The 26,980-nt window shown below is 34.6% G+C and overlaps 6 protein-coding genes across 8 annotated transcripts in view; 4 read left to right on the plus strand and 2 right to left on the minus strand.

Moving 5' to 3' along the window:
- The window catches only part of LOC116337050 (heterogeneous nuclear ribonucleoprotein 27C-like), a 6,051-nt gene extending 5,595 nt beyond the window's left edge, over window positions 1-456 (plus strand). The window contains exon 3 of the mRNA XM_031761337.1: window positions 41-456. Within this exon, the coding sequence (XP_031617197.1) occupies window positions 41-366 (326 nt within the window). The 3' untranslated portion in view covers window positions 367-456. The remainder of the gene's footprint in view (window positions 1-40) is intronic.
- A 1,051-nt stretch (window positions 457-1,507) lies between these two features.
- On the minus strand, window positions 1,508-6,008 carry LOC116336910 (ubiquitin carboxyl-terminal hydrolase CYLD). Its single transcript, XM_031761121.1, has 10 exons — window positions 5,009-6,008; window positions 4,266-4,396; window positions 4,002-4,167; window positions 3,758-3,916; window positions 3,500-3,654; window positions 3,209-3,427; window positions 2,967-3,145; window positions 2,846-2,901; window positions 2,424-2,762; window positions 1,508-2,359 (listed from the first exon to the last, which is right to left on the minus strand). Exons 1-10 carry the CDS (start codon window positions 5,754-5,756, stop codon window positions 2,169-2,171), a joined length of 2,343 nt encoding a protein of 780 aa, XP_031616981.1. The 5' UTR covers window positions 5,757-6,008; the 3' UTR covers window positions 1,508-2,168.
- A 411-nt stretch (window positions 6,009-6,419) lies between these two features.
- On the plus strand, window positions 6,420-11,252 carry LOC116336885 (DNA-directed RNA polymerase II subunit RPB2). The gene is made up of 8 exons (XM_031761078.1): window positions 6,420-6,561; window positions 6,937-7,073; window positions 7,248-7,334; window positions 7,419-9,363; window positions 9,589-9,773; window positions 9,867-10,133; window positions 10,224-11,021; window positions 11,107-11,252. Exons 1-8 carry the CDS (start codon window positions 6,543-6,545, stop codon window positions 11,194-11,196), a joined length of 3,528 nt encoding a protein of 1,175 aa, XP_031616938.1. The 5' UTR covers window positions 6,420-6,542; the 3' UTR covers window positions 11,197-11,252.
- A 905-nt stretch (window positions 11,253-12,157) lies between these two features.
- On the plus strand, window positions 12,158-12,577 carry LOC116337216. The gene has a single exon (XM_031761612.1). The coding sequence runs from the start codon at window positions 12,158-12,160 to the stop codon at window positions 12,575-12,577; it is 420 nt and encodes a 139-aa protein (XP_031617472.1).
- Window positions 12,578-17,901: 5,324 nt separating this feature from the next.
- On the plus strand, window positions 17,902-21,370 carry LOC116336974. Of its 2 annotated transcripts, none has more exons than XM_031761226.1 (8): window positions 17,902-18,229; window positions 18,397-18,514; window positions 18,701-18,993; window positions 19,324-19,547; window positions 19,632-19,776; window positions 19,844-19,966; window positions 20,072-20,224; window positions 20,334-21,370. In XM_031761226.1, the coding sequence occupies exons 3-8, from the start codon at window positions 18,843-18,845 to the stop codon at window positions 20,540-20,542; spliced, it is 1,005 nt and encodes a 334-aa protein (XP_031617086.1). In that variant the 5' UTR covers window positions 17,902-18,229; window positions 18,397-18,514; window positions 18,701-18,842; the 3' UTR covers window positions 20,543-21,370. The 2 variants fall into 2 exon arrangements, with proteins under 2 accessions (XP_031617086.1, XP_031617087.1); XM_031761227.1 differs by having other exon boundaries at window positions 18,434-18,514.
- A 528-nt stretch (window positions 21,371-21,898) lies between these two features.
- LOC116336988 (serine/arginine-rich splicing factor 7) lies at window positions 21,899-26,526 on the minus strand. Of its 2 annotated transcripts, none has more exons than XM_031761258.1 (7): window positions 26,220-26,526; window positions 25,893-26,015; window positions 25,638-25,818; window positions 24,839-24,911; window positions 22,591-22,667; window positions 22,386-22,454; window positions 21,899-22,315 (listed from the first exon to the last, which is right to left on the minus strand). In XM_031761258.1, the coding sequence occupies exons 1-7, from the start codon at window positions 26,220-26,222 to the stop codon at window positions 22,170-22,172; spliced, it is 672 nt and encodes a 223-aa protein (XP_031617118.1). In that variant the 5' UTR covers window positions 26,223-26,526; the 3' UTR covers window positions 21,899-22,169. The 2 variants fall into 2 exon arrangements, with proteins under 2 accessions (XP_031617118.1, XP_031617117.1); XM_031761257.1 differs by having other exon boundaries at window positions 24,839-24,914; window positions 26,220-26,520.
- Between the last annotated feature and the right edge of the window lie 454 nt (window positions 26,527-26,980).

The raw sequence follows: 26,980 nt of genomic DNA on the forward strand, positions 1-26,980 counted from the left end.
TACAACAACTATGATAATTTGCAATACAATTCGACAGCAGGCGGGTCAGCAAATTGGACATGGTTGCCAAATCCACCAAACAATACAGCCGGCACTGGTGGTTCGGGACCGGACATTTATTCACGTTCGCAATGGACAGGTAATGCTCAATCGACAACCGGACCATTGAGCGGTATTCGCGCTGGTCCAGGTAATTCGGCATCAAAAAGTGGCTCCGAATACGATTACAGCGGTTATGGATCTGGCTCTGGCTATGACTATGATTATAACAACTATGCAAAGGATCAAAATAATTACACACAACGTTCATATGGCAACGATACAGCTGTATCCTCACAATATCCGCCAAGCCAACAAGCTGTTTAAATAATCATAAATAACGCCCGTAAAACAGAACACGAAAAAGAAGAAGAAAATTCAATAATTTTTGATACAATGAACAATTAATTTGTGTGGACGGGAAAGAGGAAATGCCGATTATTGCAAAACCGGTTTCACAATAATCGGCATTTCTACACTACTAATTTGCATATGGCTGATGACGTAGCCGCAGAAACGTCTAAAAACATTTTTTGGTCATTTTCGACCCATTACAATACTTTTCCCTAATACACTAAAAAAAACCAGAGACTGTTGCTCAGAGCAGAGCTCTGAGGAGGAGCAGCTCTGAGGAGCAAGAGCAGGCTGAGGAGCAGTGCTCCTCATCAGTGAGGAGCCAAATAAAATTTAATTTATTACATTTATTTTAATTATTAAAACTAAATATTTTATGTTAAAATTTGAAATCATTTATCAATAGCATGAGTTTAAATACATTTTGAATACCTAAGTACAGAAATATATGTTTCGTTGTAAATAACTTTTATGATGTCAAATCAAATGTTTGACGTTTATAAGTATGATCGGTTCACAACGTCAATGATTTAAAGTAAGTACGTAAACTGTACTTAGATTGATAAATGATTTCAAAATTCAAATTATAACATAAAATATTTAGTTTTAATAATTAAAATAAATGTAATAAATTAAATTTTATTTAGCTCCTCACAGATGAGGAGCACTGCTCCTCAGCCTACTCTTGCTCCTCAGAGCTGCTCCTCCTCAGAGCTCTGCTCTGAGCAACAGTCTCTGAAAAAAACACAGAAGAAAAGATAGCAAAAACGACAAGGGGAAATTCATCGGTATAGTTCAAAACATAGGATTGGGGTTAAACCAACATTGTGAAATGAAATCTCAAAATGGATCAAGGATTCAATGCCAATGTAATAATAGAATTGGATTTTTTTTTTCATATTTTTTGTTTTGTATATGTTCTAAATGATTCGATGTCATACGCTGTAATTAACCAAAAATCTAATGTGGTAAAAAAAATGATAGAATTTTAAAGTTGAAATTGTCGTTTTCTTTTATTTTAATAAATAGATGAAATTTGTCAATAATAACTTTGCATTTTAATAATTAATTTCAAAGGTAAAATGTTAATCAACAGTATTTATTATGAGAAACAATCAGATTGTTTAAGTATAATTAGATTCTTGTGGCTTTTTGGAAATTGTCTTAAGTTGTTTTGTTGTCTTAACATGGTAATTATTGCAAAAAAAAGTTTGTTTGTTTGTCTACATTTTCAAATTTGTCTAATTGTATCAAATACAACGAATTTCATCAGCTAAATATTGTTAGACTGCATTTACAGAGATAATTTGTTTCTTTCATCTCCAAAGTGAGTAAAGTCCTCAAAGAATACTCAAAAATATTATATTTTGAAACTTGGATAAAAAGAGAAACAACCATAAATTGCTTGATTGATTGATTTGTTTTTTTTTATGGTTTTTCTTTTTAATTCTTAACATGGTTTTAAATTCAATTTTTTGTATGGATTTAGATTTGAAGTATGCACACACACACACAAATATTTTGTGGAAACAAGTGTTCTCAATGCAAATGCATTTATAATTGTCGTCAAAATACATCATTTTAAAATGAAACTCTCACAATCGGTATCATTTATTCTAAATTAAATACATCACTTGGCGGCATTTAAAACTATGTCACTTGTTTTCGCAAAATATTTTGACGGTGTGCATGTATTTTGTTTTCTTCATCTTCATTGCATCAAATCTATACAAATTAAACTAGTTTTAATTTAGTACTGACGAAAGAAAATCTATTTATCTATACATCATCACGTCAGTTTGATACATGCACATATAACCGTCACAAAACAGACGCTTTGCGTGTTCTGGCAACGATTTATCACTTAGATAACGTTCATTAAGCTCCTTCGAACCATCCTCGGATAACCACAGTGGTAAATTTGGCACCGAAACTACTTCTGGAATATTGTAGCCATTTTGTTCGCCTGATGAAAAATGATAATTTTCATTAAAAAAAAATTTCAATAAATTCAATCAACAAAATGTCACCTTTTCGATCGGCCATCGAATCAAAAAAACACCATGGAGCATCAGCGCCTGAGCCACATTTAACAAAGGCAACGTAATGTGATGTTTCAATGCACACCACAGCAAATAGTTCCATAAAAATTCTCGGCACACTTATGTGCTCGGCCATGATTAAAAAATCATGTGGCACTTTAAGCTCTTGTGGGATATGATTTGTCCGACGATCATGTGAATGCACTTTATCCAAACACGTTCGACAAAAACTGGTTGTCTCCAAACCAGCACCGAATTGCAACGATCCATAGCATTGTTTGCACTCCAATTCGGCCAATTTGCCGCATACACAACATTGACGTGGGGCTGAATGGTGTTGGAAAGAGAAAAAAAACATTAATGAAACATCTCGCGCTGAAAAAAAAAACAAAACATTTTTCGATTCTTACAGCCTTCGATGATATCGGTGACATCTAATACTTGAGATGGTAAAATGCGAGGATACCTAGGGTTTATCACATAGGAAATTATCAGTAATGGAATAGACATTTTTAAGTGATTGGAACGTACATTTTGAAATTTTTGCCAAATCGTGGCATTTGAATGATTAAACAAGATGGGACCTCTTTCAATTTTATGTCAGACGCTAGAAAACTCTGTTCAAACAACTGTTGTACGGTTGGAAAATTCAATCGTTCATCTTTTTCAACAAATAATTGATAGTAGAAAGCATCCTGGCCCGAATTTAACTGCAAATTATTTGAAAATTAAATGTTAAAACTGGTGCGATACGAAAAAAAAATGTCATTTACCTTTAAAAATGGTTCAGCTCTCATGATTTGTGTTAATAAACTATTTAGAAATTCTTCGGGATCTTTCTCCTCACAAGTAAGCCCTGTCACCGAACTCAAACGTTCCAATAATTGTCTCAATTTCATCACTCGATCAGCACGAACAAATAAATTCTTTCGCAATGGATTCACAATCTCCTCTCTTAACACTTTTTGCACTTCAGTGTAACTGGCTATATCCTATTGTTAAAATGTAAAATGGCATTAATTCTAATGGCATTGGTTTGTTATCACATCATACGGAATGCATACTTGTGGATCAGCCGGTCGAAATAACAACGAATCAAACACACAAGTAAATGTAAACATTGCAAACAGCGTTGCATCCAAATAACATGAATTATAGTGACCTTGAATGCCTTTGAATTTCCCTGACACTTTTTCGAGCTCTTGAAGTTTTACAAATTCTGGAAATCGAAATTGTTATCCAAAAAAAAAATTAGAATGATTTGAACACAAATTTGAATGCAGCAAAATTTTGAGTAATAAGCCGAAAATGTTTCTACATACTCAATGGTGACATCGATCCTTGAATAATCGGACAATCGATATGACCAAAATTTTCCGCAGCTTTTCTCTCACTCTCGTACTGTGATTGTGATGGCGGTTTGACATCTTGGAATCGCCGGTCAACGGTGCATTGTTCAGGTTCAACGAATAATGCTCTTCCTAAAAAATTGTAAATATTGAGTTTGGTCCACATTTATACAAAGAAAAAATTGCATTGCTTTCAAAATAAATCATAATCGCTCACCAGGCGGACATGTGAATAGTCGAACACCATTTATCATTCCATCGTCGACCGATTGCGTTGGAAGTTCATCCTCTAGTTCAACACCAACCATCAAACATTTTGTGCATGGCAAATTACCAATCCATCTGATTACACCATAAATATTTTCACAATTTTCACGAGTTATCTACACATACACACACATAGAGAGAGAGAGAGAGAGAGAGAGAGAGAGAGAGACCACTTTTAATTAGTATATTCATTGGAGAATTAACATCAACTTACCTCAACCATGGAGCCAATGTCCAAATTCAATTTTATTAAGTGATCTGATTTTGTGACAGCCGATGACGTGGTTGGGGCCAGCAATGCTGCCTTTGATTGTGCTTTTTGATAATCACTTGATTCATCTTTTTCTGCAAGTAAAATTAAATCGAAAAAAAGATGATTTAGTTCAACAGGTAAGCATTTAAATTAATAGGAACTGTCGATGTTAGTTTAGTCTCCATAAATGCCTCAACCTTTCCTATGACCATTTATTCTCGGAGCAGGTGGCGAACGTCTACCATTGCAATATTCAAGCACTGGTAATGGAATGTGATCATTGTCGTAGTATCTGTGTTCCATCGGGTCGAGAAAGAAAAACTCAATGCAAAGTGACTTTCAATTGAAAACCAAGACAAATAAGTGTACAAAAGGGCTTATCAAAGATTGCAAAAGAAGATTTTATTTTTTTTGCGACGATGACAGTCAAAATTAAAACACGACGTTTGCTATTATTAGATCAATTCTTATTCGAAAGTCGCGCACAGACTGATTTGTTGTTGATTTGTTTTTGCCCCAAGAGACGTGCAAATTGCTCAAAGTGATGTGCGTTTGAGTCATAATGTTCCGCTTAAACGCATGCGCTTTATTCTACATTAAAATCGTACGCAAAAATATGCTCAATATGTTATTCAGTATTGTCAGCGAAGTCATGGCTAAAATACGTGAAAAACAAAAACAAAAAAAGTTTGTATCCAACTCACTTGAATTTGATTCTGAGCTACCGTCCGAATCTAAATTGATAAGATTTCCGGTTGTAACAAAATGATTTGTATTGTTGCTTGCATTTCGTTTGGTAATTTTCGATTGTCCAATGTGTGACAATGGATTTTTTGAGCGATTTCGTTCGATCGCATACATTCCGGTCGCTTGTTGACAACTAATTGATGAATTACTTGTACTTGTGCTACCGCTGCTGAAATTGTACGGTGCTGCTATGCCACCACTATTGCCACCGGTTCGATTGTTTAATGCTAATGCTAAATCACCAGCCGATGCTGGCCAATTGGTTTCCGTCAATAATTCCGCTAAATCTATATCACCAGTAGCCTTTGGATGTAATTTACGTGGTTTTTCCACAACAATGACCGTGCTCTCATTGCTTGTTGACTCTTTGTAATCCGCATTATCAATGACAACAATATCACGGTCTTCTAAACTTAAAATGGTGTTTGGTTTCACATTTGCAGCGCTCGATGCAGTCGATGAAACAGGTCGTTTTGTTAATGACCTAGAACTCGAACGATTTAGTGGTGGTGCTGTTGTTGTTGCTGCTTTTATTGCACCGCTACTGCCACCATTTACATCCAATTGGTGTGGTGCATTTGATGATTTTGCATACGATGTTACATGATTTGTTTCACTCGATTTTTTTTCATGTTGATTTGGAATTAAAAATTCTTTTTCATCAAAATGATTATTTGTATTGTTCAACAACCTTGATTTTGGCATTTCTCTTTACAATGAAAATAAAATAATAATCCCTAATTGTAAGTGCTGTTTGTATATTTTTAAAAACTTTTTTTCACACAATTACCACTATTTATTCATATTACGCATATACATACGATAGTTTCACTTTAACATCGCAATAACAAAATTAACACTTGCCATTTATTAAGAATGATTCAGTTTTTCCATTTTATTTCATTTCGTATTTTGGTTCACATATAGCACTTGGGATGAACGAAAAAAAAAACAAGTACACAAACTTACACGAAAATACAATCGCATTTTTGTAAATAATAATTCTCATTCACTTGTCAAGTCGCCGTTAGTTCGGAATACGAACACCAGACGAACGAACACTTGAGGCAGAGAAGGTCGTTTTTATTGTAATCATTCGGAACGAAAAACATACATATTTAATTGAATAAATTCTACAAATATATTGAAATAAAAAAATCCGAATGATTAATTCCACGAAATTCAAATCATGCAAATGAATAAAATAAAGAATAAGTTAGTTAGGTGTTGGAAAAACTCGAATTACATCTGTTGAGTACATTTCAATTAATGTTTTAAGTATGGCTATACGAACTGTCACCGCCGTACTTAAACGTAATAGAAATATTTGGCAGTAAAAATTGACAGCCGCACATCGCATCAACTCAGAAGCGAAGAAGTAACTATTGCGATTTGGCGTGCTTCATACAATCGCATTATATTTTTGACCAAAAATACCATTCGAATTCAATTTTAGTCGTTAGTTTTGTGTAATTTCAGTAAATAAACATCATGTATGATAATGAAGAAGGTAATTTGTTCAAGTTTCATCGAATTTTTGTGTGTAAAAATGATTTGAGCTCGTAGAGCGATGCCAGACCGGTTGACACAGCCATTGTTGTTCGTAGATGTTACATTTATGCATCACGCTGACTGATTGTGAATGGATGAACAATGCATTTGATTGTTTGCCTTTTTGTTTCGGTGGAAAATGTTTCGAATTTAATTTAAAAACAACGAAATTCTTTGAATTTTATATTGAAAAAATGTGAAAAAAGTGATGTTTAGGCACGCTTTCTGGGTTACTAGCTATTGCGCCACTTAATTCAATTCAGTTGAAATGAAATGCTGACCAAATCAAAAATACGGTTAAATTATACAAATTCCACCATTTCTTTTTATTTAGAAAACTACGAAGATGAGAATGATGAAGAGATCTCACATGAGTTGTGGCAAGAAGCGTGCTGGATTGTTATCAACTCGTACTTTGATGAAAAGGGTTTGGTGCGACAACAGCTTGACAGTTTCGATGAATTTATTCAGGTTTGTAGCTTAAACAGAGCTGTTATAGGCACCGTGTGAATACTATTCTTGTAAATGCTGCTCTTTCAAGTCCGGCACTTCAATAATTGTATGGAATATGTGCCGGCACTTATCCTTCTCCGGTGCCATTAATAGCTGAATTTAACGTGGAAACTTATTTTTATCTCCTAATAGATGTCCGTTCAGCGAATTGTCGAAGATTCACCGGCTATCGAATTACAAGCCGAAGCTCAGCATACGTCCGGAGAAGTTGAAACACCGGTAAATTAACAATATCCCCATAATTCGATTTGTTGAAATTTACTTTTATTTCTATTGACATCTACCTTTGTCTCTATGGTTTAGCCGCGATTTGTGTTAAAATTCGATCAAATTTACTTATCAAAACCGACACATTGGGAGAAAGATGGTTCGCCGAGTCCAATGATGCCGAACGAGGCCCGTCTACGAAATCTGACATATTCTGCCCCACTATATGTCGATATAACCAAGACGAAAATTGTCGAAGGTCAAGATGCGGTTGAAACCCAGCATCAAAAGACGTTCATTGGAAAAATTCCAATTATGTTGCGTTCCACATATTGTTTACTGTTTTCATTGACCGATCGTGATTTGACTGAGTTGAACGAATGCCCATTGGACCCGGGCGGTTATTTTATTATCAACGGTTCGGAAAAGGTACTAATTGCACAAGAAAAAATGGCCACAAATACTGTGTATGTGTTTAGCATGAAAGATGGAAAATATGCATTTAAAACGGAAATTCGATCGTGTTTGGAGCACAGTTCACGGCCAACGTCAACACTTTGGGTGAATATGATGGCTCGTGGTGGTCAAAGTTTAAAAAAATCAGCAATCGGTCAACGTATCATCGCCATTTTACCATATATTAAACAAGAAATTCCGATCATGATTGTGTTTCGGGCACTTGGTTTCGTTGCGGATCGTGATATTTTGGAGCATATTATTTATGATTTCGACGATCCCGAAATGATGGAAATGGTAAAACCATCGCTTGACGAAGCATTTGTTGTACAAGAACAAAATGTTGCGTTGAATTTCATTGGTGCCAGAGGTGCAAGGCCTGGCGTTACAAAAGACAAACGTATTAAATATGCCAAAGAAATTCTTCAGAAGGAAATGTTACCGCATGTTGGTGTGTCCGATTTTTGTGAAACGAAAAAAGCATATTTCTTGGGTTACATGGTGCATCGATTGCTGTTGGCAGCATTGGGTCGTCGTGAATTGGACGATCGTGATCACTACGGTAATAAACGTCTTGATTTGGCCGGTCCGTTGTTGGCATTCTTGTTCCGTGGCCTATTCAAAAATCTCATGAAAGAAGTACGAATGTATGCACAGAAATTTATCGATCGTGGAAAAGACTTTAATTTAGAATTGGCCATCAAAACGAAAATCATCACAGACGGTTTACGTTATTCACTTGCCACCGGCAATTGGGGCGATCAGAAAAAAGCGCATCAAGCACGTGCCGGAGTGTCACAGGTGTTGAATCGATTGACATTTGCATCAACGCTATCGCATTTGCGTCGTGTCAATTCACCAATTGGACGTGATGGTAAATTGGCGAAGCCACGTCAATTGCACAACACATTGTGGGGCATGATTTGTCCGGCTGAAACACCAGAAGGTGCCGCTGTCGGTTTGGTCAAGAATTTAGCATTGATGGCATACATTTCCGTTGGATCACAACCGTCACCAATTTTGGAGTTCTTGGAAGAATGGTCGATGGAAAATTTGGAAGAAATTGCACCGTCAGCAATTGCTGATGCAACAAAGATTTTTGTAAATGGATGTTGGGTGGGCATTCATCGTGATCCCGAACAATTGATGGCCACACTACGTAAATTGAGACGACAAATGGATATTATCGTGTCAGAAGTATCAATGGTACGAGACATTCGTGATCGTGAAATTCGAATTTACACGGACGCCGGTCGAATTTGTCGTCCATTGTTGATTGTAGAAAATGGACAATTGTTGCTTAAAAGAAACAACGTTGAATTGCTAAAAGATCGTGATTTTAACAATTACAATTGGCAAGTACTGGTTGCATCCGGTGTAGTCGAATATATTGATACGCTCGAAGAAGAAACGGTTATGATTGCAATGTCACCGGATGATTTGAAGGAAAACAAAGAATATGCATACTGCTCAACGTACACACATTGTGAAATCCATCCGGCCATGATATTGGGCGTGTGCGCCTCAATTATTCCATTTCCCGATCACAATCAGAGTCCGCGTAATACTTATCAAAGTGCTATGGGTAAGCAAAAGTTGCCTTTCTATTATTTAATAATTGTTATTGATTCTTTTCAATTTATTGATATATATACACTTATAAGTTACTGCTTACATATCATTTTCACATTATTTTCCATTCTGTTTCATTACTCATTGATTATCAACTTTCATTTTCATCATATGTTTCCGATTATTTGTCGATTATTTTAAATTAATTCTATTCTTTTCTTTTGTGGTTCTCCCCTAGGTAAGCAAGCTATGGGTGTTTACATTACCAATTTCCACGTGCGGATGGACACTTTGGCTCATGTGTTGTACTATCCGATGAAACCGCTGGTTACGACACGGTCCATGGAATATTTGCGTTTCAGAGAATTGCCAGCTGGCATCAATTCAATTGTTGCTATCTTGTGTTATACTGGTTACAATCAGGTAAGAAAGGATTAATTGGGAAAACAAACCATTGAAAGAGAAAAAGGACCGAAACTAAACTGTTGTCAATTTTTTCTTTTCTGTAAATAACAGGAAGATAGTGTCATCTTGAATGCATCAGCCGTTGAGCGTGGCTTTTTCCGATCGGTATTTTATCGGTCGTACAAAGATTCAGAAAACAAACGAAGTGGCGAGCAAGAAGAACAATTTGAGAAACCCAACCGACAGACGTGTCAAGGAATGCGGAATGCATTGTACGATAAATTGGATGACGACGGTATTATTGCACCAGGTCTTCGTGTTTCTGGTGATGATGTCATCATTGGCAAAACCATTACACTGGCTGAAAATGATGATGAGGTAAGTTTCCATATCTACTGCAAATTCCATTCAACATTGTTGTGGTCTTCTATAACGATTTCTTCTATTTGAATTTTTCAATCTTAACAGCTGGATGGAACGATAAAAAACTTTACAAAACGAGATGCATCGACATTTTTACGTAATTCCGAAACTGGAATTGTGGACCAGGTTATGTTGACGCTAAACAGCGAAGGCTATAAATTCTGTAAGATTCGTGTACGATCGGTGCGTATTCCACAAATTGGCGATAAGTTTGCGTCACGGCACGGACAAAAAGGTACCTGCGGTATTCAGTATCGACACGAGGACATGCCATTCACCTGCGAGGGACTCACTCCAGACATCATAATCAATCCACATGCCATTCCATCTCGGATGACAATTGGCCATTTAATCGAGTGTTTACAAGGCAAATTGGGTTCGAACAAAGGTGAAATCGGTGACGCGACACCATTCAACGATGCGGTCAATGTACAAAAAATTTCAACCTTCCTACAAGAATACGGATACCATTTGCGTGGCAATGAAGTCATGTACAATGGACACACCGGACGAAAAATAAACGCACAAGTGTTTTTGGGACCGACATATTACCAGCGTTTGAAGCATATGGTAGACGATAAAATCCATTCACGAGCCCGTGGACCGGTACAGATTTTGGTGCGTCAACCGATGGAGGGTCGTGCTCGTGATGGTGGTCTACGTTTCGGCGAGATGGAACGTGATTGTCAAATTTCACATGGTGCCGCACAATTTTTGAGAGAACGTCTATTCGAAGTGTCCGATCCATATCGTGTGCATATTTGCAATTATTGTGGTTTGATTGCAATTGCCAACTTGAGAAACAACACATTTGAATGCAAAGGATGCAAAAATAAGACTCAGGTACGTTTAGTTTGTATATGGAATTTTTTAAAAGTTTTTAATTTTGGAATAATTCAATTCAATTTTTTTGTTTTTGCTTTTTTAGATCTCTCAAGTTCGACTTCCGTACGCAGCAAAACTATTGTTCCAGGAATTAATGTCCATGAATATCGCACCACGACTCATGGTTATCTAAATTAAACTTCAGTTGTATTCATTCACATCTAGATATCTTTTCATAGCAACTAAGATGAATAATCGTTTTAAATTCATTTTCTATTGTATAATGAGAATAAAGAAACGATGATTAACAACCCAAGAAAATTTCTTTCAAGTTTCTCAAAACGCCTACTTTGATATCATTTTTTATTTTTGGAGATACGATATGTAATTTCACCAATCCCTTTACCGAAGCCAATTGATCTATAACACTTTGATCCACCCCATCAGGAATATGGAAAAGTTCTTCATGAAAATGCAGTTTCTTATAAAATCATGTTCGTTTTTTTTTTTTCAAAGATGTAAGCAGCGCTCGATCCAATATTAATAATCGAAGTAATATTCTACGTTAGTTTTAAGATGCAATCAAATTTTCACAGACTTTTCATACAAAAATTCACAAAAAAAATTATTTTTCTATGGGAGCCATGCCTTTGTGGTAGCGTAATGACATGAAACTTTGCACAGGTTTAAAGAAATTTCAATGCATATTAGGGATACCTCCCATACAAAATTTTCGGTTATGAGCCAAACATCGAAAATTTTGTATGGGGGTAACTATATTTTTGATTGAAATTTCTTTAAACTTTGTGAGATTATTTATATTAATAAGAAAATAATATTCACAAGTTTTCACGGCGATTTAAGTTACTGCAACCAAACATAGACCATATTTTCAAATTATTCCCAAAATTTCGGTTCCATGCGGAAAATTTACTGTTTACTCGTTTACCCAAGTCCCATTTGGACTTTTTAAAAGTATATTTCAGATCAGATTTGAGATTAATCTAGATTTATCTCGATCTGAGATAAATATAAAAACTTAGATACACTGACATCAAAAATCCAAGATTTTGATCTCAAATCTGATCTAGATAAAAAAAATTGAACTAAAAAAAACACTATAGATATGTGTCAGACCGGGAACTTTTCAGCCGATGTGTTATTCATTGCCATTGTTCGCAATTGTGCTTGGTCTAAGCTCAGTGCTGCCGAATAGTTTTGTGTACCTCAGTGAAGTTGATACCACCATAATTCAGAACTTTATGTATTATGGTGATCGAAATTTCATTGGCCATCGGCTATCTGGCTACAAAGCGCCAAAAGTGATTTTAACAAAAGAAGCCGCATTAAGATTGAAGGACATTCAAGCCGACATCAAAAAAGATAATTTCCCATTGGTAATTTATGATGGTTATCGCCGGTCCAATGTCCTGGGCAAATTCAACTTTAATCGAGGATGTCTTTCAACCAAAATGATGGCATTCGATTTTTACCCATTTGACTCTGAATGGTGGCATTTTACATTAACAGATGAACCATTCGAAAATACATTCTTTGATTTTGATATCGAATAAAGAGATACCGTGTATGCAATTCATGGTTCGATTTAACCAATTGAATTTTAGATAAATAATATAAAATATTGAATAAACCATGTAAATCAAAGGAAGTGTTTGTTAATTCTGTTTAAATTGTCATTTTATTCAAAAATCAAGTAGATCGTAAGATGACATTAAAATTAAATCTTTATCTGTTTACATGGATTGGATTACTGATCATCAAATGTTTTATTTTTACTTTTCCGCACACCCACTGTTTGCAGTAAAGTATTGCAATCACCCCAAAATTTTGAAATCGCTAAAAATCATTTTTCTATGCGTTTTGGGTGTAGAGAAGCACAGAGCAACGGTTTTTTGGCCATGTCAATGTATGAGCGTGGTACCCTGTACGCTGTACGCTGTACGCAAAAATAACATTCTGAGAGTTTGAAGACATTTCAATGCATATTAGGGGTACCTTCCGAACAAAATTTTGGATTTTTCGCTCAAAAACGAAATGTTGTAGGAGAAGTGCGCCAAAGAATGAGAACATGCATGCAACGCCCTCACTGAAATACGTTTGATTTACTTTGTAAATGGAGGCGGTGGGAGATCGAACTAACCAAATTACACTAACAAAATCTACAAATAGGCTCAGCCCTCGCCTAATAGGCATTGAAATTTCTTCAAATTTGCTAAGATTATGTAGTTTGACAAGAAAATGAGATTTACAAGTTTAAATGGTGATTAGGTCAATGCAAACATACAATAATTGCATTTTTTTTATTCGAATTAGTTCGGATTTCTCTCCAAAGTGAATGTTGGCAATTAAGTTACTGTGCATTGATGTAAATTGCGCTCAATTAATGTGTCACTCAAAAGAAATATTTCAAATTATTATATAGAATGAATATTTTGACTTCCAAACATATTTTGGAAATTTCAGTCTCTTTTAAATACAGTCAAAGTGAAATGCAAATGTCATTGACAATTGTTTGCTAAATGATCTCGACCAAATGATTGTGAATAATTTATTCCGGATTAATTCCATTATTTTACAATCAAAAGTATATTTTATTTATACGTCAATAATTTATGAATTGGCCAAAAAACTTGACTGCTCTTAGGCTTTAGAATTCGGTAGTTATTGAATTAGTACTGCCCTACCAGTTCGGTTCCTTTTTATTTAAATGTGAGATCAATGTCTCCATAATAGGTATCCTTAAATGATAAATCCCTTAGTAGTTAGATGCTTTTCTTACATCGACTGCGACACTAAACTTACCCGAGTTTAGTTCTTTATAAAACTCAGTAACCTTTTCGTACCTCAGTAACCATTGACATAATGCTTATCAGACGTTGATTGATTGAGTTACGATATGCATTGACTTGGTACCAATTTCCCTATGCGGAATATATATTTAAAAAAATGTGTTAAAATAAATTACTGACTGCCATCAAACATTTACATAATTTTTGAAAGAAACATAGTAAATTAGGAAAAAAGTTATAATAAATTTTCTTTAAAACGAAAATCACTCATCAAACTTACCGTCATCATACTGAAAATGGTGTAAATAATTTTTTTTGTTGTATAAATTATCGGATTTAAAAATGACGTTATAATTAAAACAAAGCAAACAATGTTATTAATTTGAAATACATTTTTTTCGAATTCCAACATCTTTTTATTAGATTATATGTCTTATAAATTGGAACAAAGTAATATTGTAAAATTATTGCAAAAACAAATCGAACCGTATAATAAAAATCAAATATATTAATTGAAAAAATTGTGAGTTCTTCTTTATTGTTTTAATCAAAAATAAAATGTTCTGCCGAATTTACCGATATACGTTTCGGTCCAAGAAGAAGTTTTTTCGATCTTCAGCCATTTACTCGTGTTATTCGCCTCCAAAACATTTGCTGGCAATTTCATTCCTTCACAATATATTCGAACCTCCAAACGGCCTTCCACTAAAGCCAAGAGCGAATTGTATTCTTCCAAATTCATTATAATGTTACCCACATAGACGCGCAATCGTTTTAAATTTGTTTCACATTCCAAAATACCTCTTATATCGGGAATCGTTAATGCCGGCCGCCTAAACCACCTTCTAATTCTGATTTCTTCAAGATTCGGTGAGTTTAAAATGATATCGATCGGATCATGGTTCAAATCGACTTCAATGCTCAATTTTCGCAAATATTTCAATTTTCCTAATTGTGTTGTATCATTTATACGATATCCAAAAAGCGTTAATTCTTCAATGCGAACATCATTTGCAGCCAGTGCATCAAGCAAGCGATCATAATTCAGGAAAGAACTATGAGGTGGAAATTCTAGACGCAAATGTTGCAGTTTTCGCAGTCTACTCAATGGTACAAGTCTATCAGAAGGTAAATTTCCAGAAAAAAGAAAAGATAAATTATCCAAATGTGGCAACAAAATTGAAATGTCATCGATAATGTCTTCCGGTGCGGGATTTATGCTCATATTTATTAATCGTAATTTTAGCCTTGTGAGTTGCGGATTGAGTTGTAGAAACTTCAAAAGATTCGGTCTACCGATATTATTCTCTAACATACCACAGAAATCAAATTCTTTCAACATTGTAAAATGTCGTTCGAATGCATTTCCATCACATTCATCTAAATTTAAAGCAACCAATTGGGAATGTATGGGCTCAAAATTTGGAACGTTGAAACCTCTAACACTCAGTTTTTTAAGAGCTTGAAATGGTGATCGAGTGTTCAAATTCAACTCTTCTTTTACCATTAGCGGCTCGTTGAGCGTAACTTTCAATTCAGTCAATGATTTGCCAAATGCATCCGCAATCAGGTTCAAATTCTGATTGATACGAGGATATGTTCTTGTAAACACCCAATTTATTGTTTGTACTGGAACAACATCAAGATCAAGAAATTTTCGCACTTGCTCTATGGTTAAATCATTTGGACCTTGCGTCTGTTTATCTTCTCGAATATGCAATGCTACCAATTTCGACGATAAACCGGCCTTGGCATTCTGTTTAAATCGCGTACATGTGTCAATCGCATTTAGATAATCATGAACACTATTTAACTTTCGTAATATTGTTTGAATGCAATCATCATTGAGTGCATTTAAAATGTTCTGCGGTGATTCTTGTCCGAATGGAATTTGCATGTCGTAAAGCAGACGTTCGGGCAAACGATATCCTTTGATCAAATTGATAATTTCGGTGATGTATTCATCATGGAAATTAACTTCCTTGAAATAAAATAATTGAAGAAATTCTTCAAACACTCCGGGTGATGTGTGCGGCAATTCAACTTCCACTTTGTCTTTTTCAGTTGATTCTCCATAGAACATTTCGTTGAATACGTTGCTTAACGTCGACAGAATCAATTTATGCGCTGGAACGCGGTCTTTTTGATCACCACACACAAAGTACACATCGACCTTTGCTGGATTCAGGTATAAGTTCTGCATAGCTTGCGACGCAAAATCACTTTTTCTTACTAACAATTCAGCAGAATTGTCATTATTCTCTATGCGACGACGCTTTGCTGGTTGAGCTGTAGATGAAGACATTATGAACGAGAGAAGATATTGATTAAATTTGAAACAAAAAAATCACCAACAAATTTTTGACTAAATGGTTTTTCACGAGATTTATCAGATGTTTTCAGCTTGAATGCACGTTTAAAACTGAGAACATCAAGCAAAGGCCAGCAAAGTCATTAGTAAATCAGACGCCATGTTTGCCGTCATAATGACTCAAGTGCACATCTGGTACGCATAAGCAATATAACATCGGGCATACCTGAGCTGTACGTTTCAGTTGTTTTAAGTCGAAAATAATTTAAATCAACTTAAAGTGACTGAAGTCGACTGGATTAAATTCATTTTTTCCAATCGACCTAAAACGACTACAAGTCGAAAAAAAAATTCTTTGTCTTCTAGTTTTGTTAAAATATAAATACCTCTACTCAAATATTAAAATCATTAAACGTTTCTCTCCCTGTGTAGTATACAATTAAGACGTAAAAATAAATTTATTCTATTAATAATGAGAGATAATACTTCGAACTATATGAAGAAAAAAAATTCCGAGCCCAGCAAGTGAGGATTTATTATCTGAAAACATTGTCTGAAGTTAGTGAATGAATGAAATGTGTTTCTATTGAAAAGATTTGTTATGTTAAATGTCCAATAAAAATAATTGACACATTCTCAATAAAAATTACCCTAAAAATTCTATTCAATTTTTGAAATTTCTGGTGTTTTTAATATATTTGTTTGCCAAATTTTGTAGATTACATGCGAAAAAATATCTAATTTACATGGTAGTAGTCTACAAATACAAAATGTTCGAAATGATAGCTATTTCTCTATGTTTATTATGTGTTACAAACTAAAATTAATCATTTATTTGGCTGAGCCGATTTGGCTATAAAGCTATACGGTAGACGCGGGTCATTTTTATGTCGTTCAATTTCGTGGTTGTGTTGTTGTTACTATTCATCTTGGATTGCATATTTTATTTTGCGACATTATTAGGCGATATAAACGAGCTACGATTTCGTTCTTCCAATTTTATCTTCCATCTCTCTCTTCAATACGAAATCAGTTCAATTCATAATTTTTTCAGTGATTTAGAAGATTTAAAAGAAAAATGTTTTTTTTTTTAATGTAAGCAGCTCTTGATCCAAGAGAATATTATTTTTATCATCACCCGTTTTTCAATCACGAGGTCATTATTGTTTATTCTTCGCTCAAATATCAATTGTTTTGATTTTCTATTGTACATTATCGCAAAAGTTCAGAGTACTCAGTACAAACTATAGATATGGCCTATACCGTTAGTTGAAATCAAAAATTGACGTATGACCATTCATTAATAAGAACATACTTGAAACTGTTATAAAAACAACAATTTTCAATATGTTTTTGTACTCTGAATTTATTTGGAGAATGAGAAACATGTTCGATTTAAAAACAGTAATAATAATCGTTTGAGGTATTTCAAAAGGGGAGCATTGACAAGTGAGAATAGAGAGCGAGCGAGAGAGAAAGACGATGTTGGTACTTGATGCGTTTGTTATCACCACTTCTGAATGGCTGCATTCTTGTCAAAGCCCCTCCAGAAAACAGTACTCGAATTAAGCACCCCCTTGTTGTAAATCATACATACATACATCGGGCGACACACACACACACACACAAAAACACACATTATCCATGATGTCCACACGCATACACGCTACTTGAACTTTAATAAACTATACTCTGCGAGACAAACACACAGCGCGCGCGAGTGATTCTGTGCATCCCCCTTTTCACACGTACACACCATAATCATCATCATATATATATACATAAAAATGAGATGGGAAAAAATCCACGGCTACAATAATAAACTTTCGAATGAATCAATTTTGTGTAGTAAATTTGTAGATTGTAGACATGTTGAGAATCAGTGTCAAAAGCATCTCCACCATTATTGCCACAAATACCAGTATCATCTGTGCATTGTTCACAACGCCGTAAGATAATTTTCTTTTTCGTGCGTGTGTACTCTGCTCCGATTTTTTCGTTTCGTTTTTTTCTCGATTTCCTTATTCGACCATTTTTTACTTTTTTTCTGCTTGAAAAATTATCCAAAGTTAAAAGTATTGGTTAATATGTGATATTCAAAATATGTAAGTAAATTGCAAAAAAAAAAAAAAAACATATTAGAAGAATATATATGTGTATCAAATCTGAAAACTGTTTTGGTGTTTACCCATTGGGATCAAAACCCTTTCGGTCCATTTTTTTTTCATCGCAAAGTGTTGATTCTAACCAGAATTATCTTTTTCTTTTCAAGCCAAACGATGTGATTTATTTATCATTCTCACTTTAAGGCAATAGAGAACAAGACAATTATCAGCGATTGAAAGTGCATCAAATATCGGAATTTTTTGCACCCTCGCCGGATGAAATTCGTAAGTGTTATTCATTGTAAAAAGAAACCATAAAGAAAAACTAGAAATATTTTTAAACAACAAAATTGTATTAAAAAGTTACCAAATAACAAAAAGAAAGTATTTAAAAGCTAACTTGTTCAACAGTTGTACGAAAAGAAAATAAGAACCAAAAAATATCTTTTTTTTCCTCACCTTTCATTACAGAAAGCAATTCTTTTGCGCAAATGAAGATGGTCATTTGCGAATTATTTGTTTTCATGTGATTTATCCATATCGTTTAAAATGTAAGCGAATTCGCTGTCACAGTTTTATCATATATTCAAAATCAAAAACGACGTGAAAAACCATGGGATGGAATTTTGTATCGGCGATAATGAATATCGCATCACTCGGTTTCTGGCCGTTCATATGGCGAAAAAACTTTTTTATCATTTGGATTAGTGTCGTACTTTTCACCAGCGACATTTATCAAATCAATGGAGAACCCAATAAAAGTTGTAAGTAGACATATTTATCGCCATTAACGTTTGTAAATTGTTTTTTGCTGCTGTGCCGTACCTTTTTGCTTTTCTTTCTTTTCAAACATTCTTCAACTTTTCAACAAGTTTGTTATCACACCGGTTTCACACTTTGCACAAAACTTTATGTGTTACTTGTTTTTTTTTTGTCTTCACATTCTCTTGAGAGCCTCATTTACATTCTTTGAGAATAATTTGATTTTTCAGTTTTGTTGAGATAGATAATACAAATATTGCGGTACATACACTGCAGTGATAAATTTACAATATTTGTCGGTGTATCATGTTTTTTTCTCTCTCTCTCCACAGTTTCGATGAAAACTTTGTGTAAAACGCATTTTTTACAAATGATTTACCGAAAAACAGACGGCGCTATTTTGTGGTCACAAAACGAACGGAATTTAGACTGTGCGTTAACCTTTCAAACGCATTCCATTTTGCAAAGATTTTTGGTACGATTCGATGCCCTGCAATTAGACTGTAACGATCATCTTTTTATATACGATGGAGCTCATGCGAGTTCAACGCCAAAAGTAAATTAATATTTTCATTCGAAATTCGGTTAAATTTCGATAAAAAGTTATTCACAGATTAATTGACTTTATTTATGTTGATAGATGGACATATCATGTCGAAATACAAAGCAATCAGTTGGAAATATAATTACGCAAAGCAACTTTTTGACGATTAAGTACAAGACCGATGGCTGGGGAACGGATTCGAATGGATTTAAATTGGTTTTGACAGCAATAAAAAATATAAGTAAGCCATAAGTTTTTTTTTTAAATGTAGAAGTGGTTGGTTCTAAAAGTTAACACTTCAATTCCAGATCATGCTTGCAAACAATTCAGATGCAAATCGACCGAATTCTGCATATCATCCGATTTGGTGTGTGACAAGATAAATCATTGTGCGGACGGAACTGATGAAGCTCCACACTCACTTTGTCCGAGTAAGTTTGAGGTTGACAAAATTTAACAATATTCGCCAGCAAATACGAGTGTCTCATTCACACTCATGCACCCCATACTAAATCATGTTCAATATTTATTCGCAGATCTGGAAACGAAGACAATATTTGGCCTGGAAATGACTTGGCTTGTGCTGTTGGCAGTGAGTGGTTTTTTAGTGTTGAGTGCATGTTTTGTTGGCATCGCAATTTGGTTCTGTCGACTGCGTACATCCGCTTCGGATAATAACAATTTACAATGTTAGTATTAAACCAAATCCAAACTTCAAACTACGTCCCGTTTCAAAAAAAAAAAAAATCACAAATACATCGAATAATAAAATGTGTGAATATCTTTTCATTAAATCAGTAAACAATCACCATTGCAACACAAATGGATCAAGTAAAACGACAATAAATCGAACGACTAGTGATACAATGATGTTTTCCATGTCGGGAAACATGCAACACCCTGCGAGGATACCGGCGTATTCACTGCAAATCATCATTTACGTTTCAAAAATGCTGATGATGGTGACAATCCGTCCGTTGACTATTTGGCGTATGATAATCAACTAAATGCACAACGTCAATTGCCCGATTTGTCACTCGGCCTAATCGATGGCCCGGCAACAGCTGCACAAAAAGAAGAATGGTTCGTTTAAATTCACAAACAAACATAAACGACAATTCATCGACGGCGCTGTATCTGTGGCATCGCAATCATTTAGTTGGCAGCAAAATTTCATCGACAAAAAAAATAATTATTTTTATTGAAACAGATTTCTCGCAGGGTGTAATCGAAACGCTCAATTTAAAAGAATTAAATTTAAGGAAAACAAACTTATATTATAAATATCATTCATTTACATACACACTAGTCAATTTGATATAATATGGAATGAAACAGATGGAAATTATCTGAGTGGCCCCAATGAAGTTTATATATATTCAACACTGGATTGTGAAATATGTGAATTTTTCGGGCGGCGCTCAGTGGTTCCACTGATCAATGCCATCGAAATGCAACAATAATTATTCGAAACAAGTAACAAAAACATATTTAGAAAATTTGTAGTTAAATTTTGAAACAAACACTGGAACAAACGACTATAATTCAACATATATATACTTACATTTATAAATTGGTTAGGCTTTGCTGCATAACACATACAATTTTCGAACTTTACTCGATTTGTAATCAGTTTTTTCTTGCTGCCGGGCAGCACATTTTAACATTTCATATATGTACACTCTATATAGTGAATATATGGTTATTTTTCTGAACTCATTCTCAATTTTAACACAACTCGTACTTTTTTTCTATATAAAAAAAAATAATTATCAAATGTTGAAAAAAATGGATATAATCACCAGGGCTGTTATTTTCACTCTGTCAGTGCACGCACACAGAAGTGTGCACACTCACACTCAATGTGCGTCGCACACAGTGCTTGTATTTTGAATGTGCACGCACACTTAGTTACAAATTTGCCAACCACCAAAAATGTCAAACTTGTGACTAAGTGTGCGCGCACATGCAAAATACAAGCATTGTGTGCGACGCACATAGAATGTGAGTGTGCACACTACTGTGTGCGTGCACTGACAGAGTGAAAATTACAGCCCTGATAATCACATAGAAAATGCTTGTATATGGTTGGTCCGTATCAAGCAAAACCATCAAATTCATAATCATTCTGACATGGAAATAATATTACTTAGAACCAAATAAATTATCAAACCATTCAAAAATACACATGAAGTTTTATTTTCTGAAAAAATATCGCCAAATGCTGGAATTTCAAAAAAAAAAAAAAAATAATGAAGATAACACGTCACTGCTTCGATACTTCGAAATTCATTTTTATTATCATTTTCTTTATTTTGTACACCGAACGAATTGTTGGAACCGGAAAAATGACTAATTACGTGTTTTTTTTATGTTGCCAATGTAATGGTTTTGGTTATGAGAGGTCAAAATCTTTATAATTCAGATGATGATCTAAATAATTATTATTGGAATCCACTCAATCCAGAGATCTATCTAATGCGCTCAAATTGGTTTTTTATGAGGTCTTCAAGATGAGTTACAATTGTTATTTATCAATATTTTTTTTTTGCTGTTAAGATTATATAACTTAAGCTATTTGAAAATGTGAAGAAGTCTTCTTGCGATTATATTGTGTGAGTGGACATTGTGCATTTAATCGTCACTTTTATCGTCTGAACGGCTTCTTGACCGTGACATTGAGCGTTTTGGCGGTGATTTCGAATCACCAGCACTTTCTGAACGAGCACGACGACGATTCTTAGTCACTGGTGCTCTTCCATTTCGTTGTGGTGTACGGGCTGTTAAAATAAACAAACGTATTATTATTTTTTCGATTGTTTGAATTCGTTGAAAAACGCGGTTACTTACAGCGAGAACGAGATACCGAATTGGAACGTGAGCGACGATCACGTGGGCTTCCATTTCGCACACTTCGTGCTGGAAAAGAGGCAGAGAAAAGAAAAAAAAATTATTACGGTTTTTGAATGCGGCAAGATTCAAATGAATGCCAGTACATATTATTGAGGCCGGTTAGTATTTTCTTGAGGTTGGTCAGAAAAATCGATATACTTACAGCGTGATCGAGATCCACTGGCCGATCGAGAACGACGTTCGCGTGGACTGCGACTGCGAGCACTCCGAGAGCGTGATCTACAATAAAAGACAATATGAATTAGTATTGATTACAAATAAACTCCATTCCGATTGTTTCGTATATTGTCCTGGTTCGTGTTAAAGGACGAATGTTTATTTTTAATTTCTAAATATAATTCTAAAAAAACCTCTACCGCTATTAATTCTTTTTTTTTTTTTTCAAAAACGATCACTAAAATGGAATAAAATTGAAGTGAACGGAAAACTAAAAATCAAGATTAGGTACAATCACAAAGAGGAATAAAAAAAATAAATAAAAAATCAAGTTAAAGCGAATTATTCATTTTGAAAACCGAAAATTGTATGTCTCGTGTTCGAATGGTTGCAATAAATATGGTATATGAACTAGATATAGATATATATAAAAAGAACAAAATGATTGGTTTGTTTTTTTTTTTTTTTTTTTGATTTGGGTTATTTAAATAGTATAGTAAACTCACTGGTTGTTCATTGATTCAAATGAATTTGTGTTCATATCAATGATTGAAACATTCTACATTGTGGGTGTGTAAATGGTAAATTTTTTCTAAAGCAAACCAAACCGCTGCACTGCGAAGAACACAACACGTCTCTACGAACTCTCGTGGTGATTTGTTAAATCGGATATGCGCAAACTGACTAAGAGCTAATCAATTCGAATTTTGTGTTTGTTTGTGTGTGAGTCTGTGTCTCTGTGTGTGTAAAACAAGATGAACGGGGTGCATGCGTGCGCGGGCGCGTGTGTGTGTCAATTATGAAGATACCGCTGATGTAGATTGAAGATCAGAACAAAGCTGATGTGGATCAACTAAGATTTTGATCGAGATGTGTACAAATTTGATAATTGCCTTGTTGCAGTCGATTAAAGCAGATAAACGATAACGTTGCATGTGATGTGTCACACACGCACAACACACAACACACACACCCAGCTCAGCCATACACACATGCTACATCCAGTCTTCGAAATGCTGAGGCGGAAAGTTTTTTTTTTTGGTGGCGGATCGAAAAGCGTCATTCAAACAAAAAATTGATTGACAAAGTTGTTGGGTGTGCTTGTGTATGCAAATTCGTTGACTGAAAACCACGGAAGCGAAGCAACAGATGAATAGCAGCCTCAAACGTTGTATGTGTGTGTGTGTGTGTGTGTTAATTTGCATTTGGTATTGATTGCGTTGAAAATGTTTAAAGCCAATCGATGAACATAAAACACACGATGAATGAATGAAGAAGAAGCGACGCTGGTCTACGCTGAATCGATGCAAACGGACTTGTTAATTTTTTTGCTTGATTTTCTTGCTTGCTAGTCTGTGTGTTTCTGTGTTATTTGCTATTGCTATTTAATAGATGCCAATCAAAATTTGAAACGAATTTTGTGTGTGAGCGCAAAACATTTCGCGATGAATTTCTAGTCATTGGGGGGCACATATGAGGGAGAAATAAAAGGTCGTTACAGCTCGATTTATTTAATTTGTTTTTTTTTTCTGTGTGTAGTGTGTGCGTGCTGTGTTGAAAAGTGCCGCTGCGCACACGATGCCAACTTTGGATGCTAGAAGATGACATGGTAACTGAATGCACATTTTTATTTTTGTTTGTTTTGGGGTGAAGACGACACATTCGATGGCCTTCAACTCTACAAACGAGATGCGATGACTCAAGGATATTTGCTTTGTTTTTATCTGCCTCGACCCTTTCATAGACTCAATCGCTTCGCTGTACGTAAACGTTTTAATTTTTGACGTGTGTCTGTCTGTCTCTGTGTGTGCGTGAAATTCTCTCTTGCCCGCGAGAATCGCAACTACGAGCGAAAGTAGCTATGGTTCATTTTGGTTATCATTGAACTGAGGAAGCAATTTGTTAAGACAGGTGTTTCAGTTGAATCTGACCTACAACATGCATTCATATTCGATTATTATTATAGTTTGTTTTTGATTTGATTTTTTTTTGTTTATGATATCAAAAAATTTATAAAAAAAAATTGAATGAAATTCGCAATCGGTTTAGCTCGCTTGAATTGAATAAAAAAATAACAATTGAAACTTAAATTAATATCTAAACATTTACTGTTGCTGCTTGCACACATTTGCACATCTCGATGTGAATACGGTCTTCATTGGACCATTTTCCTTACGCTGATGACGATCCACAGTTGCATCAAAGACGATAAAATTATATAAAAAGTCACTTACCGACGACGGCTTTTGCCATGGCGCCGACAATCTCTAGCATAATGTCCACGATCTCCGCACTCATAACAGCGATCATCTGGAATTTTATAGAAAAAAAAACAAACAGGAAAAATACAAAAACATGCATACTCTGAGTTTGAAGAAAGTGTTTATCGAAAGAAACTGAAAACATTTGCACGATTAATTCAAAAAAGTAGAGTTTTCTTAAAGATATGTAACATTCAGCAAATTTTGAAATTAAAACTTTTAGTCGTTGCCGTTTAAAAATTTTCCAAGAAAAAAAAATTCGGTAATTTAATGGAGAAAAATGAAGAAAACACAGGTGCTGAAACAAAATGGAATAAACAAAAAACCGTATAAAAATCCCGAAAATTGTTACAAAAATTCCCCAAAAATGTCATGACGATTCTTGGGCTAACCAAAAATATGTTTCAGTTAATTAATAAATAATAAGTTATCAAGAATAATAATTCATTTAAAAATAGTTCGAGTTTGTCTAGTTTGTGGGAATTTTTTTTCCTATTCTGACCTTCGGCCGTCGAACTTTGAAATATTAAAACAAAAAGAGTCCCAATAAAGGATGTTGTTCCATATCATTTAATGTTTACAATAACAACAACAACAACAAAAACCCGTTGAAGTGTAAACAAACTAATTTTTTTTTTCAATAAATTATTAAGAAGACTCCTGTGCTGTCAATATAACAAAGGCTGTACATCAAAAATGAACAACCAATACTTTTTCTTTCATAAACCAAAAAAAAACTGAATTCAATAAAAAACTAAATTTTTCAACTTACCTTGATGGTATGGACGTCGTGATTTTGAGCCCCGATATCCACGTCCAGATTTACCACTTGATACCTCAACACGAGCTCGACGACCACAAATAATGCGTCCATCTAAACCACGTACAGCATCCTCAGCATCGCGTGCCGATTCAAATTCAACAAACGCGAATCCCGGTGGATTTCGTGCAATCTAATAAATTTTAAATTCATATAAATTTAGTTAAATTCTTTATCGAAATAAAAACTATTGGTAAATATCATTACCCAAACGCTACGCAATGGTCCATAATATGAAAATGAATCTTCCAATTCATTTTTGCGTGCATGATTTCCCAAATCACCGACATAAACTTTTGTGTCGCACGGATATCTTGACATACGCTTGCTCTGTGTATAATTCCATGAAAATTGAAGTGAAAAAAAAAAAACGTGTAGAAGAAAATTCAATTAACCATCGATGGCATTGAAATAAAATCGTCTTGAAATGTTGCAGAAAAATTGTATTTTATTCGGGTAAATTGGATGTATAGGTCAAAATGGAATATTTTTTTATGAGGAAAATCAATAAAAAAAATAGCAAATAGCGCTTACCATTTTTCAGCGAGACAGGGCGTCAAACTGTGTGTTTGCAATTAAAAGTAAATCGCACAAAAACAACTGGTGACACAATGAGTATATTTCGTTAAGTCTCTCTGTTTGTCTGTGCAGACAAAGAAGAGCAACGACGAAAATGGCGTAAAATTGCAATTGAAATGAATATTTTTGAAATTATCTTCCACTTCGTTATTGTTATATATATATATTTTTTTTTGTCTTCTCTTGCCTCTATATAAGCGGCGAATAATAACTGACTACTATTCTAGGTACTAAATGTATCAAGCTATGCGCATAACGAAGAGTTGTCAAAAGATGATGAGGAAATACACACTCACAGTGAAGAGAGTGAACGAAACGCAAACGAAAAAGGGAGAAAAAGAGACACGGCAAACAAACAATTCTATTGAAATGAGTTGCTCTTTGAATCAACGCATGAACTAATCGTCTATATGCTATGGAAAAAATACCTAAGCTGTATATGGCAAAAAATGTATGTACATATGCAAAAGATAAAAGCCGAAAGAATTCTGGAAAAAAAGAGGTTGTAAATTGTTTTTGTATGATGGGTCATCAGCAAACAAATTTAGCCGGATTCACAGAAGGGCAAAGTGAAAAAAAACATAAGTCAAATACTTACAAATACACTCATAAAAGTATTTATGACCGAATGCATTGTGCGTGTGTATGTACGACGCGCCGAACCATAATCATGTATTTAATAGTTTTTTCTTGGAATTAAATTCTCCGGTTCGTTG

This window comes from Contarinia nasturtii, unplaced genomic scaffold (assembly GCF_009176525.2).
Source record: "Contarinia nasturtii isolate CC-2019 unplaced genomic scaffold, AAFC_CNas_1.1 Cnas_scaffold_220, whole genome shotgun sequence".
NCBI lineage: Eukaryota > Metazoa > Arthropoda > Insecta > Diptera > Cecidomyiidae > Contarinia > Contarinia nasturtii.